This window comes from Rhinopithecus bieti, unplaced genomic scaffold, assembly GCF_001698545.2.
Source record: "Rhinopithecus bieti isolate Rb0 unplaced genomic scaffold, ASM169854v2 scaffold_75732, whole genome shotgun sequence".
NCBI classification, from domain to species: Eukaryota; Metazoa; Chordata; class Mammalia; order Primates; family Cercopithecidae; genus Rhinopithecus; species Rhinopithecus bieti.
Genome location: NW_016828978.1, coordinates 1,248,120 through 1,267,669, shown reverse-complemented (window position 1 = coordinate 1,267,669; position 19,550 = coordinate 1,248,120). Strand labels below are relative to the sequence as shown.

The 19,550-nt window shown below is 37.0% G+C and overlaps 1 protein-coding gene across 1 annotated transcript in view; it reads left to right on the top strand.

Annotated features, from left to right (window-relative positions):
- Positions 1-3,044: 3,044 nt before the first annotated feature.
- The window catches only part of ZNF385D (zinc finger protein 385D), an 89,259-nt gene continuing 72,753 nt past the window's right edge, over positions 3,045-19,550 (top strand). Inside the window, exons 1-2 of the mRNA XM_017864647.1 lie at positions 3,045-3,080; positions 4,929-5,091. Coding sequence (XP_017720136.1) covers positions 3,045-3,080; positions 4,929-5,091 — 199 coding nt within the window. The remainder of the gene's footprint in view (positions 3,081-4,928; positions 5,092-19,550) is intronic.

The window sequence follows — 19,550 nt, the reverse complement described above, 5'->3', positions numbered from 1 at the left end:
CAGGTTCTACAATAGTGATGTTATCTCTAGGAGCAATTAGGGAGGTCACAAATCTTGTGACCTCTGGCCACATGACTCCTGTGCAGTAAGGGATTATAATAACTAAGCCTACATTTTAGCAGGATTCAGATTCCTTCCATAATCCTAATCTTGTGGCCTTTTGTAGGTCTTACAAAGGTGGTTTCAGCCCTGAACAAGGCGGGGATCAATTTCAGGAAGGGACTATTATCCTTGCTTCAATGTTAAACTATAAATTAAATTTCTCCCACGGTTAGCTTGGCCCACGCCCAGGAATGAGCTAAAATGGCGCACCTGCGAGGTTATAAGCAAGATGGAGTCAGTCATGCTGAATGAACTTCTCTTGCTTTCATAATCTTTGCAAAGGCAGTTTCACTCCAGTCATATTTTGGGGTGGCATGTCCTGAATTCCATCAATGGGATAATGTTTATTTTCTTTTAATACAAATTTAATGTATGATAAAATCACATAATATCACAAGCTAAAAGGCCACCTTGTTCTTTTGAAATTATTTGTGTTCCTGAAAATTGATTAGTTATGGTTACTGGATATATATGCTTATATTAAATGTCTGAGTTTTAAAAGCAAAAGACATGTTTTGTAAAAGAGATGTAAAAGTATACAAGGTATTGGTGCTAATGGAATAAAAGAAATACCTAAAGAGTAACTTCTCAGTGAATTTTATAGGGCAAAAACAATTTATACAGAAGTTTCTTACTTAGCCAAATGAGATAAATGTGCATGTGCATGTTTCAAAATGACAAAACCCCTCTCTCAAATGTTAGCTAATTAAGACTTATTTTTATCTACTGAAACTTCAGTTGCATTTCAACTAAAAACCATTTTGAAATATTGAAGATAAAATTTGAAGATTGAAAAGTGGCTGGCTACTGATGACTAAAATGTGGTGATTACATCTAAAATAGCGTTCTGTTCTACAGGAACGCGTGTGTGCATATCTTTAATGTCAGCACTTGCCTCTGGGATGACACTTATTAGATTTAATAGTGTCATGTGCTATTTCAAGATTGGCATAGTGGATTTTATAACACAATGTGCTAATATTCCACTTATTATTTAAAGTGTTAAAAGAAAAACTATAGACAAATTAAATTTAGCAGAGTTTAATTGAGCAAAGAACAATACAAGAATTTGACAGCCTCTAGAACCAGGAAAGGTTTAATAAGACTCCAGGGCTCTCACGTGCCTGAGTAACATTTATAGACACAAAAAGGAAAGTGACATACAGCAAGCAGAAATGAGGTACAGAGATAGCCTGATTGGTTAACTCTCCCGGTTTGTCCTATTTGAACTTGGTTTGAACGGTTGGCTGCCTGTGGTTGACTTAAGTTCAGTTGCTGTGACTGGTTTAGACTCCTCTACTTGTTATACAGTAAGTAACAGTCTGTTTATACATCAAGTTAGGTTACAGTTTACTATGTATGCAGAAACTTTTAGGCCAAATTTAAGATAGGTGGGAAGGTAGCTTTAGGCTAAACTTAATTCAGTTTAATTAAAGTGAGTTGTTAAAGCTCAAATCTTACTGTTTTGCTCACATCCATATGTACTATGATCACTCAGTTCTGCTTTAGTTTTAAAATACAAAATTCTGAAATATGGTACAATGAATTAGTACAGTTACTTATTTAACTTAGAAGTCATGTCTGTGAAAAATAATTATTTGCATGTGTATTGGGAATTCCCAGGTGTCTGGGAATGACTTGCCTCAGAAAATTGCTGATAAATAATAGGACACAATCTCATAGGGAATTTGTTGTGCTAGTATATGGTATAACTATCCTACACTTCTCTGCTCAAAAGAAAAGCAGAGGAGGCCCAAAGAGACATCCCAGGCCAACTGGTGCTTTAAAGAAATCTCTCAGTAAAATTCTTTCTTAGGCTGCAGCATTTTTATAGTCACAGAAAGATAAAATATGGATAAATAATCAATCTGCTTTAATCTATGTGTCTATCTGCATCTATCAAGTGGCCTAAAGGGGAAGGAGACTGGCTGGGTTTTCTGCCTTCACACAGGGAATACACTGTTATACAGCATACCTGAATCAAGGTAGACTTAGAGTTATGGGGTCACTATAGATAAATTAGAAAAAATTATGGTAGGATAATCTAGGAACAGTCCAATAAATTCTATAAACATTACATAAAAGTCAATGATAAAGAAAATTTAAAATATCTAGAAGGGTTATCTGTCTCTATTAGCCTTCCAACCTGTATGTCCACTTCCACCCCAACACACATACCCTGCACAATTACAATCATATTGTTATTGATGTCCTGTGCAACCATCACACCACTATACTCATTTTCTCCTAAATTCTACATTTCTTGGTTTATCTATAACACCTTGGACCCTCATATAATTTATTTATTTTTAATTTGGAAAAGATTTATTTGCCTTTAAATCAGATAATTTATAATTAAAATAATTATTATCAAGGTGTTTTGGTACTGTCATTCAATAAATGAGCGAGTATGCATTTCATTTTGTCTTATTTTGCATCTTAAGATATTAAGTGTGTCTGTTGGGAGCCTATCAACTTCTGGTCATTTTGTCACTCTGTTCTTCCCGCAACTCTCCGAGCTGTTTCACTTGTTGGAGGGCGTTGGTTTAGTTTTGCCTGTGCAGAGAGGTTTTTGTTTGTTTGGTATTTGGGTTTGTTTTGTTTTGGTTTTGTGTTTGTTTTTTTGGTGTAAGACTTTCTTAACTTGTGGGCTTCTTTTGTAGTAAGTTTCTTAATTTCAAAAATAGTGATAATCACCTGGTCCTATGATATGTTAAGTATTGTTTAATTTTAAATGTCACTGAGAATGTTAGATTTGTTAGGAACTTATGAAATGTATATTTTGGAGGTATAAATGGAGATAGCACAGTTAATCTCACCCCCCATCTTTTAATATATATTATCTGTTAAACATTAACTTGTATCACCAAGGAAAGGGTTACTTGCAACGAGAAGAGAAACTCTGCTTTAAGGGAAATGATATAGCCAGATGCCTAAAGAAGATGACCGACTATTCTGTGATTTTAATTGAATACAGCGTATCGTTCTCAAAAATTATGGCCAAAGGACTTGATATACTAAAAATGAGAATTAGTCAGGGAAAAAATAAAAGACAAAATTTTGTCCTCAAAGTGATATTCTCCATGTAGAATCAACTTAATCCAATCTATCACTGGTTCCTCAATTAACTATAGCATGTCTTTACTTCATCTTTTGGCTCACACTATGTCTTTTGATGTTATGTGTTGTTGGAAAACTTGTAACTGATGCATGAGTGTGCTCTCTGTTCAAACTGTTTCTAATATATAATTTCCTTGTCCAGTGTTCTTTCAATAAGGGTACCTAGTCCTTTGAGGATATCTTGCTAGAATGATGCAAATGAAGATGTGGACTATTTATTTGTTAAAATAGATTATATTGCAACACCCTAGTTATCACAGTTGCTGTAATGAAGAGGACAATGTGATTATTATTTTTTGGCAAAGTGAAATATTTAGTTTAAACAAGCAATGGGAAGTAATGGATAATTTAACAGGAATAATCCTCTACTGAGATATCCTTTTGTGGGGGACATTTGGAAAGGTTAAGACCTGGAAAACCTAATTTAAGAATCTTCCTAGTCACCCTTACCCTACCCACCAACTGCAAAGTCTTTTCTCCCCCAATAAATAAACATTAATAAACATACACTTATTTAAATATGATTTTCTATCTCTATGCATTTCTTTTTTTTTGAGATGGAGTCTTGCTCTGTCGCCAGGCTGGAGTGCAGTGGCATGATCTCGGCTCACTGCAACCTCCGTCTCCGTCTCCCGGGTTCAAGTGATTCTCCTGCCTCAGCCTCCTGAGTAGCTGGGACTACAGGTGTGCACCACCACACCCAGCTAAATTTTGTATTTTTAGTAGAGATGGGGTTTCACCATGTTGGCCCGGATGGTCTTGATCTCTTGACTTCGTGATCCACCCACCTCAGCCTCCCAAAGTGCTTGGATTACAGGCATGAGCCACCACGCCCGGCAATCAATGTATTTCACTATACTGCTTCCCTACACACACACACACACACACACACACACACACAAATGCTCTTAAGAAAATAAAACATGAGAAAATGCATATCACTCTAAACCATATGTATATATATATATATATCAGAAGGCACAAGCAAAAGAATTGGATTGTCCCATTAGGTAGTCCAAACACACTGGAACCTCCTGACAATGGACTGGGGTGTGAAAGATCCATGTGCTGAAAAAATGACACTAAGTTGAACTTCTCAGACTACCCTCAGTAAGAAGCGAGGAGAAAGAATCTGAAATTGCCCAGCTTCTGTATGTTCCATTTGAACTTAAGCAATGCATTTGCTTTTGAACTCTAAAGCTTCAATTTCAGTCTCCAGGGTGCTTACATCCCCTGTTTTGTGAACCTTTCCTTGTAGACACCTGTTGAGGACTGTATTATAAGACACACTGTAGAAAGAGAAAATGCATTTTCCAAGCCTAGAAGGTGAAAGCTACTCTTTTCTAGGGCTCTTGTTAATCTTTGGGAGCCCAGCATCTTCTGTGGCAGAACAAAGACGATACGAGTGTAAATTCTTATTTTTTTTTCCCCACTTTCACAAAGAAAATGTTGTTGATGTGTCAGTGTTCAGCTACATTTCTCTTAAGATAAACAATAGAATATTTCTTCCTTCTATCCTGAGGTTTTAGAACTGGATTCCCATTGCTTTCTAGCATCATTCTAAATAGAACCCCACTGTTTGGCCATGGCCAGAATTAGCTCGAATGGTACCTGTTATTGAAAGGGAGTCTGTATTTGCAGTAATACAGAGAATGCCAGTTTAGAAATGAGCCTGATTGCATGGTTCATTTTGTTCTCCTTTGTAGAGCCAGGCTGCGGCCCACTACAAAGGCACGAAACATGCCAAGAAGCTCAAAGCACTGGAAGCCATGAAAAATAAGCAGAAATCTGTAACTGCCAAGGACAGCGCAAAGACTACCTTCACCTCCATCACTACCAATACCATCAATACCAGCTCTGACAAAACAGGTTAAGCAATGATGTTTGTTGTTGTTGTCCTCCTCGTCGTCACTGGGGGTTCCCTCCCTTGTCTAGCCCCTTGTCTGTTTACTTATGTGCCTGCCACATTGATTCATGCTTGAGCCATCTTTCTGTATAATGGTAATTGTTTCCTCTCATTTTTCCAAACCCCTATGAGATTAAGATAATCACTAATTATATTCCAGATTTTGCATTTTGCAAGAGTCCTGTGGCTGTTTCAGAGGAATAGTCATAAAAGGCATTTGAAGCCATGTACCCCGTAACTCTTTTTGAGAAATGAACCTTTTCAGTGTGCAGTATTTGCATCTTGTATGCAGCACCTTAGCTTATAACTGCATGGCAGATTTGATTTAACTGTGAGTACACAACAAAGTATGCTAAATGAATCGAGAAGGCCCCAAAAAGGGCATTATTACAGACAGGCTTTATTCTCATAAATTCCAAATACCGCATTGTTTTAAGTAGTGGCTGTGTGATACTGGGCTTGTTATGGCTGGGTAACCTTCCCTCTGCAAACACAGGTAAGTGTTATTGATACCAATTACTCTTTTTAACAGAGTCTTCACGGTGAAATAATGGCCCCTGAATAGCCCCTTGGGATAGCTCCTGCCAACGACCAGCTTATTCATAATAGGGGAAGCTAGTGAGGTTTCCCTAAGCTGACATTTTAAATATAAGACCACTGGTTTTCAAAATCTACAGAGAAAATATTCCTGTGTGATTCATGGATATACCCCTAATAAATCACTTTCTAGAACATAGAAACGGTTACACATCAATTGTTTTCCAGTCCATGTGAATGGCAATGGTGAGAAAACGTTCAGATCATCACCAATGGTAGTGTCTTAACTAAAAGAGAATCTTCTGAGTATGACTGATGAAAATAGAAAATAAACAGTGAACGAATAGAATACATTACAACAACCTTATTACACAGTGTAACATCTACTGGACACGTATCAGCTCTTCCAAGGATTGGGGATGCTGCAAGTGAATCTGTAAGGGATAATGATGTTCTGAGTTCCTATGGCATTTTGTATTTTCTTTACTCAGGTATTACTGGTAGATGCATCATGCTGCCCTCCCTAAGAACCCTGTGTCCTCCCTCAGCCCGAACACATGTCTCATCTTTGTATGCTGGCACCTGGTATGGCATGGGGTAAATGCTGAGTAAAATGTCTGTTGAATGACTGAGGCTTATTTCACTCCTTTAGTTTGGTTCTCTGATATAGCCAAGTTTGTGCCACTACATACTAAAGAGGAAAAAAAGATAGGCTTGTCATACTCACTTCTTTGTTATCCAGAGCAAGAGCTGGATTGTGCCATTGTGTTAACTGAGATGTAAAACCTTTTAAAAAGTACTGGTCTTTTCTCTAATCATCTAAGACTAACTGCTTTATTTTGAGGACTGAAAGAGAATGAGTGGGGGATCACCAAAGCAGCATCTGGCATAGAGAAGTGCAGAAAAATCCTGAAGCCTTTCGATGCAAAGAAGGTAGTAGGTAGGAAGAACAAAGAGATGAGTTTGATGTAAAGGGTTAAAGTGACATTTTTCCTTGCTTTCAATTTTTTCTACTTTTAGACTTTTGTAATCAAGAATTCATGTTTGGGTTATCTTGACTTTTTTAAAATAAGAAAATATTTGTTTCATTAAGGATGCACATCATTTAAAAATATATGTATGGTAGGTAGAGCTGCTAACTTGGGTTAAGAAAAGCCCCCAAATGTGTTGTCTCTGTTAAGTAAATGAGTTGTGACCACATACCTTCATCTCTTAACTTAGAGACTAGAATGTGTCAACCTAGAATAATCCAAAGGGTCAGAATTTAGTTTAAAGAGAGTTTATCCAAGTGTAAAGTTGGAGGGTGGCTGCCCAGAAAACACAGATTCCAAAGAATGGAAGTCAGTATTCCAAAGTGTAGAAGTTTAGTATCATTTTTATCGACAAAGTTTAGGGAAGTTTAACAGAATTTCAACACCTCTTTCTATAAAAGGCTTAATGCTTAGTTAACAATAATCTGACATTGGTTGGGGTGGTCTTATTCTTTTGGGAAAGGTATATTTAACATTTTATACTGAGGATATAATTCTTATGGGGTCTTTGCACCATCTAGTCTTGGGTACAGGACAATAAAGGATGCAGTTGATCTATAACAAATATGAGTAATTGGAAGGGGGAGGCAGTCTGGTATCTGGTCTCTCCTAGTCATTTACAGAACAAGAACAATGAGGAAGAAAATTAACCCTAAAGAAGCAGAAATTGCAAACATGTTATGTGACTCAGTCTCCAGTGCTTAACCTGCCCCCCACTACCCTTGGCATAATCAATTTAGAGGGTCCTTAAATTTTATTTACTTTTACAACTTTGAAAGGTGGCAGTCTTCCAGGCTCTGTCCTTTTAGAAGCTGAAATGTTAACAAACTTTGCATTGGTCTTTTGAAGACAACATAAACATGCCAGAATTTACCTAACAGTGGAAATAGTGTTGAGATAATGAAACACCCTTCCAAGCTGGAGCTAGAGAAAATTTCAAAAGGGCAGAAGAGATAGTAAAGTCTGTAAAGTTGGTGCAAATATTCTAAAGCCAAAAGAAGGAAGTGATGGACATTAGGAAAGACCTTGCTTTCCTAATCCATGAGGACCTGTATCAGGAACAAACAAAATAAAACAAACAAGCAAGTTATAAAGGTTGAGAGACTAAGAGTTCCAGCACACTCATCAGATATTTTGACCCAAATTCTCTTTAAACTGAATTTACACAAAACTGCCTATGAGAAAAGACACCCATTTCACAGACCCTTATTCTATTTGTATTGCAATATAAACCTGAGGCATCTAGGCTAACAAATTTGAGTTTTCTTAAAGCAATTACATGTTCTTTTTATTACTATGTGCTTCCTCTTACTGATTAGTACCACTCTGAAACAAAATGAGTCTGAGCCTGGCACAGTGGCATGTGGCTATAGCCCCACCTACTTGGAAGGCTGAGGCACAAACAATCCCTTGCATCTGGGACTTTGAGACTGGACTGGGCAAAATAAGTGAGACCCCATCTCAGAAAAAAAAAAGGACTCTGAGTTAATTTTGTAGAATAGTTAAATACTCGGCAGAAGAAGAAGCGGTAGGTAAGACTCTAGAATCAAAGATCATGCATTTTTTAATAATAAAAAGATACAATTTTTCTGGTAATGCACAAGAATGTTTTGTGATTTGTAGGCTTGTCCATATATAAAAGATAGAGACACATGAAATCACATTTTACTAATTTATCAAATCATTTTAATAAAAAAATCTAATTATATGAAAAAAACTAATCCAATTGTATATATTTTAAAACCCAAACTAATTCCTTTGAAAATGCTAAACGTGTCATACTTTGGTAAATGAGAACCCCTGGAGAGGGTTGGGGCAACAATAGTGAAAAGGGCAAGAAATAGTATGGACTTTAATTAGAAAATTGATTTGGCGGTTTTCTCTAAAATACAAGAGATAGAATGAATACTCATAAAAACTAAATTTTCATAGTAAACCTACTTGATTGATATAAAGACAATTTTGATTAATAATTCCTCTTAAATTTTCAAGTCATATATTTTTTATTAGTATAAATGATAAGGTTTTATCTGCTGCCTGAGGGTGACACATATATCTAAACCATGGGGTTAGCTCCTGTTTGCTAACTTTATGATCTTGGGTTTTGTATTGCCTTTTTCTCTCACTCATTATGCCACTCTGCTAGAGTGCTGAGCAGAAAATTGTATTCAGTGATCAGCCACTGACTATTCACAGAAAGAATGCCTAGTTCATCTATCTCAAGGCAAAAACACACTTTCTAACATTAAAGAACAATTTTAGTTCTTGTGATCTAATGAAGAGTGTTAGGCTGGTGAATTTACATGTATAAAAGTTTACAGGCAAAAGTAATATTTAAAAAATGTATATTGAGCACTCTAAATTGTTAAGAGTGGTTACTGTTCATCACAGAATATTTCATAGAGCATTTCCAAAGATAGTCAGAATCATTGTCTAATCTAGTAAATGTTTTAAATACCAAGATTTTATTTAGAAAACTAATGGCAAAATTTAAAATTTATACTCAAAGAAACTAGGCAAGTGTAACTAAGTTGTGTTTTTTGTTCTATGAAATGACAAATTCAGAATTGTCTGAATAAGTTCTGCACAAGGTCATTCTCTGATCTTTCTTTACTTTTGATTCTTAGGGAATCTCATTCACGTTGTTTATCAGTTAGGTTAGGCTCGGTTATATTGCAGTAATAAACAACTTCTAAAATCCTAGCGGCTTTTGCAATATCTAATTATTTCTCACTCATACTACATATCAGCTGTGGTTTTTCTTTCATCTTAATTTAACTCCAGGACTAGGCTGACGAAGCAACCATTAGCTGGAGAATTCTATGGAAGAGGAAAAAAGGCTCTTAGAGCTTTTTAGTGGACTGGCACGTAATATTTCTCTCACTTTTCACTGGTAAGTTACATGGCCAAGCCTGATTACAATGGGGCAGGGAAGAATAATTCTCCTCTAGAGAAGCAAAACAGATATTAGTCAGCAATAGTATAACATTCTATTGTTAACTTAAATCATGAGATCTACAAATTTGGAGAGAAGAGCTTTATTTCTTATAATGAGTTATAGCCTGCAGAGTGGCCATCCTGACAGTCTGGGAAGCACAGCCTCCAGCAGAGTCTGAGAACAGGTACTTTGAGGGAGGAGAGATAAAACAGGAATTTATGCTGAAACAGTTGGCCAAGTATACATATTCAAGGGATATAGGAGGAGCTATGAATATTCACAAAGACGGGATGTATGCATGCATAGTAAGGAAACATGCATGTTACATATGACCCATGTTCATTTTGGGGTAGAGACTTTAAATAAATTACAATTAGGTCCTATGAATCAAAAGCTGAAACAGGGACATGAAGGCACTTACATATGCAGCCTCTGTAAACTGGCCAGAACCAGTCCATGGCCAGTGGTCTCTTATTAAGAGAAAGTTACCAAAGTCAGTCTCTTGTCCAGTCAAGGCTATAGTTATGGCTTGTGAAAAGTCAGGGAGTGTTAGGCAGTGTCTGGTGGTCAGTGAGCTGCAATTGTTTCAATATCGCTTATCTTGAGTCCAGAGCTTGTAAACAAGCTAGAGAAACAAGCCAGAAAAGAAAAATGCTGTGACAGTTAGAACGTAGTTTATTCTCTACGTGTAGGGGTGTGTGCCTTAAACTTTGTCAGGCATGGCCTTAGTTCTTATTTAGAATTTTGTATCTTATTGCCACAAAGAGTCTGTTCCTTCAGTCTTGTGGTCTCTATTTGATCACTATCATGGTTTCCTTCAATTATCACTTGTGCTTACAAGTCTTAAGATTCTCTTGCCCTGTCCTTCTCCTAAGTCCAGACCTGCTTTTCCAAGGCCCATTGCTCACTTACTTGGATGACTTTCCAGCATCAATACTTAATAACAGGTTCAAAAAACAAACAGGCTGGGCACGGTGGCTCACGCCTGTAATCCCAGCACGTTGGGAGGCCGAGGCAGGCAGATCACAAGGTCAGGAGATCGAGACCATCCTGGCGAACACAGTGAAACCCCATTTCTACTAAAAATACAAAAAACTAGCCGGGCGTGGTGGCGGCGCCTGTAGTCCCAGCTACTCGAGAGGCTGAGGCAGGAGAATGGTGTGAACCCGGGAGGGGGAGCTTGCAGTGAGCCGAGATCACGCCACTGCACTCCAGCCTGGGCGACAGCACCAGACTTTGTCTCAAAAAAAAAAAAAAAAACAAACAAACAAACAAACAAAAAAAAACAGTCCTCATCCTGACCATCACAACTTATTTTGAGTTCTGCACTTCCCAGATTTGAATGCTTTCTAGTTGTCTTTTCCTCTCCTAAGTTCTCACTTCTATTCAATTGCTAGAGTCCACTTCCCTCCGATTCCTGGAATGGTTCATGCTTTTACATGTTGTTACTACCCACATTCTGGCTTTGTAGATCTATGTCTTTCACATACATTTGGCCTAGCCTTTACGCAGGTCTAACTGCCTCTACACTTGTGTCTTGACAACCATATCTTCATTTTACTCTCCAGCTCTACTCCACAGTACATAAACCACATCTCTTACCTATTCAGAAATCTTTAATGTACCTCTGTGCTGAATCCCATGATCACAACCTACCTTTCCAAACTTCTGTTCTACTGCTTTCCTGCAATATTTTCCATCAGAGGCACACCTTGTTTTTCCATTGTTGTTTCTTGTACTGTAGTTCTAAAACTCTGAAAAGTCTTTTACTTTTCTTCCTCCTGCCTATAAAGTTCCATAAGAACCAGTTCCTTTCTAGCTGCCCTATCCTATTCTTGCTAAAGGGAATTTTTCTGTCTTTACCTTCTCTCATTGCTAGGTGGCATGCCTCTTGAGTACTCCCTTGATTAATTATTTTGCTTATGTTTTAATTTACAGAGTACTTTTTATATAAAAGATAATAAGTCAAGAGTTTTAAAACTTGGAACAATCCGTTTTGTGTTTCTGTTCTTGGATTGAAGCATGGTAAACTTTTAGACTTTCGTATTTGTGTATAGATGGTTTCATGAAAGAACCGTGGTTCTCATTAAAACAGGGGATTCTGTGATATTGCTCATCAAATTTCAGAGTTGCAAGTTTTATTACAGGTCATCAAGTCTAACCCCTAAAGGAGATTGTTGTTGTTGTTGTTTTGGGTTTTTGAGATTCTCTAGTCCTACAAGTAAAGAACACTTGACATTTCTAATGGCCCTTCAGTGACTATCAATCAGGAGTTAATTAGCCTATTGAGTATATGGATTTACCTTAGTCATCTAATTGGTAAAGTCTGAGAACATTTCTCGCTGGTTCTATTACATAATCCTCTTTATCAAGTCTCACTGAATTGCAAATGTATTCATCAGATAAAGCTACTAATTACAATTTAAATTTTCACTTTTCACTCATGACTCAGTCTTCTTTGTATCCAGTTTCCCTTTTCCTCTTTTAATTTTAAAATTATAACCCAGAGATGTACTCATCAGACTTAAAGTTACCAAAAGTAAAATACTTTTGAATGTATTGTTAAGAAGGTCTATGAATGCAAAGGAACTTTTATTTGCTCTTGATTCATAATTGACTCTAAGTGTTTATTGGAATGCACATTATTTGTTCAGAGACTTAGAGTAATGATGATACTTTTCTAATGATAAAGAAGATATCTGACGGCAAATGATGGCCAGTGATTGAAAATAAATACACCTGGGAACAAAGCCTCATAGCAAAGTCAGTCAATTTTAAGATCACAAATCAGGATTCTTTTGTTTCCTGCACATTACCCTTCTGAACCAGCTGTTTACCTCAGGCCTAGTGCAGACAAATCTAGGTGCACATTTTTAAAAATTTTGATTTAGATAGAAGCCAAATTATGACAATAGTGAACAAATGATAAATGTGGTAGAACAACAATTTGTAAGGAAAAAGCAACCTCAGTATCCTTCAGGAAACAAGCAAATGGTTTCCTGTGGAGTAGAAGTGTAAATTAGCTTTTGTGTCCGTTTTACTAAGGAAGGTGGGAAGAGTTTGCTTTTCTTGACTTAGAATTCAAACAAATGTAACAAATATTAAAAATTATAACAAAATACAAGTTGGGCTTGATTTCAGAAAGACATATATCTCTTATATATTTGTATATAGGTTATATTATACATGAATACAAATATACACATATATTGATTTTTATGCAGGATTCTATCTTTAATGCCTGTTCCTGACATATCCTATTTATCCACATCTTCATAATAAGTGATGCACATTTTCTTTTAAGATAGACAAATGCTTTTGTGGGTTATGAACCTATACCTCTGTTGAAGTTTATGAGGCAATATAAAGTTATTTGAAAAGGGCACATTTCCATCAGCTCTTATAGATCTGCTGCAGTGGTTTACAAATGCCCCTCTTATCAATGTGGAAATTGTGCTAACTCCTGGGGTCTTTCCTTTCCTATCCATTCTCCCTCACAAAGCATCCCCGGAACAATAACTGTCATGATAAAAGACCCACTGCATACATCTTGGCACAGGAGTTGAAGCACCATTGTGAGACCATTTGTGCCTAGAGTGCTTTTTCTTTTCTTAGTACTGGCTCATGACATGCTTCAGATTGGTCAAAGAAAGAGATTTTATCAAGTGTTCCTTTCTCAAGATGTGTGATAAGTGCTAGCAGAGTGTGCTGGTAGCAGATCTTTAGAGATTGAAAAAGAGAAGGGAAATTCAGAAGTGGGGGAAAAAGCTAACCCTTATTTGAATATTGTGGTTCTAGGATCTTTGTACGTGAATCAGTGATGATAAATTTCACATTAGGAATGACATAAAAGTAACAAAATAATATATTATGTTCTTTGTTGTGCATGAGGAAATTATGATGAATGATATTTGACTGATTCTATTTGATAATGATATTTGGCTAACAAAGGTTTTGACCTAGATATATTATATTTATAACTGCTCCATGAATCACACAAAAATTTTAGAACAACTGGGTTCCTTACCTATGTATGTGCACATGTATGTATCCTGTAGGGAGGGAAAACTTTCAGTGGAATTTAGAAACTTATAGATCCTCCTTACAGGGGAGAGTGAAGCAGGGATGTAAGCAACTTAGGAGAGGGTAAATGATGTTGGAGAGAAAATAAATGGGCCCTCAAAAGAATAACCTGTGACAAAGTCTGTCCGGGTGTGATGCTGACTTACAGTCCCCACTCCTGTGATCTCCCCTGGTTGATGAAATGTCTTGGTAGAGCCTTAATGACAACTGAGTTCCTTTTGGAAGATCTATCCCTAGGCAGATAAGAGGAGTTCAGAGAAAGCACCCTCACCCCTGCATTTGCTGTTCCCCAGTTGCCTTACTGAAGTAATCAGCATACCAAAGGAACATATTTTGGGGTGGCATTTGCTGAACTCCTGCAATGCATATGCATGTGAGTATGTGTATATAGTGTGTATTTGACTGTCTTTCTTTACCAGAGATTTTACATCTACAAAGTACATGAAAACTGAACACCTAACCAGTATTTATGATATAACAGACATCTGGATGAAATTTAAAAATTAAATTAAAACTCCCAGTAGCTTTGTCTGCAGCCGCCACACTTCTGGAAACATCTGTGTCTTTGTGTGTTTGGGTGTGAGTTCATGGAGAGTTTTTGCTCCTCATTTTTATGCAATTCTTAGGAATTGAGTAGACATAAGCTTACATAACAAAATATTTCAACCACAAAAAAAATGATTCTTAAAGGTAGAAATCTTAAATATTACAAAAGAGTTGAACAATGATAAAATATGACAGAATGTCAAATGAGTATCTATAAAAACATGCAGACAGTTAGAGAATTTTGTCTCCAATATGGAAAAGTGAAAGGGTTGATATTTAATAGCAATAGACATGAAATGTGAAACAAAACATGTAAATAGTACATTTCTTGCAGTCTGGAGACAGTGTTTCTACTGAGTTCGTAGTAAAAACAAAACCCAACCTGAGACAAATATTTGAATTAAGATTTACACTTGCATTTTTCTTTTATGAATTCCAAAATCCATTGGCCTCCAATGAGTGGAGGAACACCAGGGTTCTTGGTCCTTATGCTAGTTTAGATAAAAAGACATGGACACACATACAGTGATTTTAAGGAGTGGAGACTTTAATAGGCAAGAAAGAAGGCAGAAGGAAGAAGAAGCTCTCCCGTACAGCGACAGAGGGAGTGGGTCTCCAAAGCCAAAAGAGGACACTCCAAATTGGACGGAAACCAGCCAGGTATATATAGAGGCTGGAGGAAGTGGTGTCTGCTTGGCACAGGGCTTGGGGAATTGGTTTGACCAGGCATGTTATTCACGTAGCCTGCAAAAAAAGCTAGCCCTTCCACCCTAGCCTTTTAATGCAAATGCAGGGCGCAGTGATGTTCTACATAGGTGGGGATACGTGGGGGCAGCTATGTTGCCAGGCACACGTGGGGCAAGGACAAGAAGGCCACGGGAATTGCCATGTTTGGGTGGACCCAGTTTCTAATTGCTTGCATTTGCATATCAAGGGTTGCCACCAGGCTCTAAGCTAGGGCTTTACAGCTAAACAAGAAACATCTTTAAAAATAAAAACTTCCCAAGGACCCATTTTCCTCTCTGCCTAAAATAATTTCTTAATAACTCCTACCACTGCATCAGAACTCTTTAGTGATCTAGCCCTTGCCCATCATTTTTGCCAGTCTTAACACATTTCTTCTCAACTCCTGCCCAATTACCTCATTTGAGGATTGAAAGCAAGGTGTATATGTTCTTTTGCCTGGAATATTCCTCCATTATACCTCACCCCATCCCACACTTCACATACTAATGCACAAAAGAATGCACATGTTGTGTGCCAATGCATATGTGCCTGGGTGCACACAAACATGAACAAATCCATTCATATTCTTAGTTGGCTGATTCCTACTTCTAGGCTTCTGCATAAACTCATTCCTAGCACTCACTGAATTGTATTATCCTCCTGCTTCTCAACCCCCTGAAAATATGAAATTTTCAGCTTCTTGATGAAGGATACACCTTAATTTCATACATCTTTATTCTAGCAACTAGCACAGTTTTACATTAAACCTAACAAATAGTACTGTATTATTTTTGTTTCTAAGAAGATCTTGCTAGGAATTATTTTAATAGTAAAAACTAACACATTCCAAAATACATAGTAACAACTTGAATGCACATAATCAATAAGTTTTACTAATTGAACTTTATTACATTTAACTACTTTGTGATACAAATCAAAGGTATTAACCAGTGTAGCTCAGAGTTTGAATGTGCAACCACTGGGCTGAGCATTTCCCAGAGACAGCATAAAATTAAGCTGCTATTTTAATTATCATAATTGCATTCAGAGTCATCATTAAATTAGTGAGCTACTTCAGTTTCTAATGAGAGTTAAGAACATTTTAAAAAGCTCTATTGAGTCGGATTGACTATGTATCCAACTTTATGTTGTGATATTGGTACGGGTTTAAATTTGAGGGCAGAGAGCATATTAATCCCATGGGTAGAGTCTATGCCACTCTTCCAGTGTACAACCAGTCTCTAGTTTGCTTTACTTTTGTTATGACTGAGTTTGTGGGTTAGCCTTAACAATATTTTATGCTTACGTGATTGCTCAAATCAATCACCCTCAAACTAACAGCTGATGCCTGGCCAAACCTGAAGGTGAAGGTCAGAATGCAGAATGTGTAGCAGTAATGATACTGACCCATTTGGGCCTTATTTTATTATTATTATTTTTTTAATTAAAAACCCTTTTATTAGGTTTAGTGGTACATTTGAAGGTTTGTTATATAGGTAAATGCATGTTGCAGGGTTTGGGGTCCAGTTTATTTCATCACCCCGGTAATAAGCGTAGTACCCAATAGATAGTTGTTCAGTCCTCACACTTCTCCCACCTTCTAATCTCAAATAGGCCCTGGTGTCTTTTGTTCCCTTCTTTGTGTTCGTATGTAATCAATATTTAGCTCCCATTTGTAAGTGAAAATATGCAGTATTTGATTTTCCATCCCTGTGTAAGTTCGCTTAGGATAATGGCCCCCACCTTCATCCACATTGCTGCAAAGGACATGATCTTGTTCTTTTTTAATGTTTACGTAGTATTCCATGGTGTATATGTACCACATTTTCTTTATTCAGTCTACCATTGAGGGGCATTAGGTTGATTCCATGTCTTTGCTATTGTGAATTATACTGCAATTAACATAATGGATGCATGTGCCTTTATGGTAGAATGATTTATGTTCCTTTGGAGATATACTCAAAAAAGGGGTTGCTGGGTCTAATTGTAATTATGTTTTAAATTATTTAAGAAATCACCAAACTGCTTTCCACCGTGGCTGAACTAGTTTACACTCCCACCAACAATGTATAAGCATTTCTTTTTCTCCACAATCTTGCAGCATCTGTTATTTTTTGACTTTTTTTTTTTGAGATGGAGTCTCGCTCTGTCGTCAGGCTGGAGTGCAGTGGGGTGATCTCAGCTCACTGCAACCTCCGCCTCCCAGGTTCAAGCAATTCTCCTGCCTCAGCCTCCCAAGTAGCTGGGACCTCAGGTGCATGCCACCATGCCCAGCGAATTTTTTGTGTTTTTAGTGGAGACGGGGTTTCACCATGTTGGCCAGGATGGTCTCGATCTTTTGACCTTGTGATCCACCTGCCTCGGCCTCCCAAAGAGTGACTTGTTAATAATAGCCATTCTGGCCAGTGTGAGGTGGTATCTCATTGTGGTTTGGATTTGCATTTGTATAATGATTAGTGATGTTGAGCATTTTTTCCTATGCTTTTTGGCCGTTTGTGTGTCTTCTTTTGAAAATTGTTCATGCTCTTTGTCCATTTGTTAATGAGGTTGTTTCTTGGTTGTAAATTTAAGTTCCTTATAGATTCTAGATAGCAGAACTTCATCGAATTAATAGTTTGCAAATATATTCTTCCATTCTGTAGATTGTCTGTTTACTCTGTTGACAGTTTCTTTTGCTATACAGAAGCTCTTTAGTTTAATTAGGTCCCATTTGTCGATTTTTGTTTTTGTTGCAATTGCTTTTGGCATCTTTGTCATGAAATCTTTGTCAGATCCTATTTCCAGAATGGTATTTCCTGTTATCTCCTGGGGTTTTTCTATCATTTTAGATTTTACATTTAAGTCTTTAATCCATCTTGAGTTGATTTTTCTATTTGATCTAAGGAAAATGTCCAATTTCAATCTTCTGCATATAGCTAGCTACTTATCCCAGTACCATTTATTGAATAGGGAGTCCTTTCCCCATGGCTCATTTTTGTTTATTTTGTTGAAGATCAGATGGTTGTGGGGGTGAAGCATTATTTCTGGGCTTTCTATTCTGTTTCATCGGTTTATATGTCTGTTTTTGTATTAGTACTGTGCTGTTTTGGTTACTGTAGCCTGGCAGTTTGATTTTGGGTAATGTGATACCTCCAGCTTTGTTCTTTTTGCTTAGGATTGCTTTGGCTATTTGGGTTCTTTTCTGGTTCCATATGAATTTTATTATTTTTATGTTTTATTATATCTTTTGAGACAGGGTCTCTCACTCTGTTGCCCAAACTGGAGTGCAGTGGCATGATCTCTGCTCACTGTAACCTCTGCCTCTCAGGTTCAAGTGATTCTTCCACCTCAGCCTCCTGAGTAGCTGGGACTATAGGCATGAGCCACCTCACCCAGCTAATTTTTGTATTTTTAATAGAGACAGGGTTTTGCCATGTTGCCCAGGCTGGTCTCAAACTCCTGGCCTCAAGTGAACTATCTGTCCACCTAGGCTTCCCAAATTGCTAGGATTACAGGTATGAGCCATCACACCTGGTCATATGAATTAAAACAATTTTTTAAAATAATTCTGTGAAGAGTGTCATTGATAGTTGATAGGAATAGCATTGAATCTATCAATTGCTTTGGGCAGTCTGGCCATTTTAACATTAATTCTATGAGCATGGAGTGTTTTTTCATTTGTTTGTCTCATCTATATTTTACTTGCACAGTGTTTTGTAATTCTTGTAGATATCTTTCATCTCCTGGTTAAATGTATTTCCAGCTATATTATTTTTTTCTTGACTGTTGTGAATGGGATTGCATTCTTCATTTGGCTCTCAGCTTGGATATTTGTGTGTAGGAATACTATTGATTTTTGTACATTGATTTAGTATCCTGAAGTTTTGGCTGAAGTTGCTGTTCGATCTAGGAGCTTTTGAGCAGAGACTATGGGGTTTTCTAGACACAGGATCATATCATCTGCAAATAGGGATAGTTCAAATTCTTCTCTTCTGATTTAGATGCCTTTTATTTCTTTCTCTTGCCTGATTGCTCTGGCCAGGATTTCCAGTGCTGTGTTGGATAGGAGTCGTGAGAGAGGCCATCCTTGTCTTGTTTTGGTTCTCAAGGGTAATTCTTCCAGTTTTGTCCATTCAGTATGATGTTGGGTATGGGTTTGTCATACATCGCTCTTAATTATTTTGAAGTATGTTCCTTTAATGCCTAGTTCGTTGAGAGTTTTTTTACATGAAGTGAGGTTAAATTTTATTGAAAGTCTTTTTTGTATCCATCAAAATAATCATGCAGTTTTGTCTTTGTTCTCTTTATGTGATGAGTCACATTTATTGATTTGTGTATGTTCAACCAACCCTGTACTTCAGGGAGAAAGCCTATTTGATTATGGTAGATTAGCTTTTTGATGTGCTGCTTGGTTAAGTTTGCTAGTATTTTGTTGAGGACTTTGGCATCTATGTTCATCAAGGATATTGACCTGAAGTGTGTGTGTGTGTTTGTGTGGTGTATGTGTGTGTATGTATATATATAAATATATATATATATGCGTGTGTGTGTATATATATATGTGTATATATATATATATATA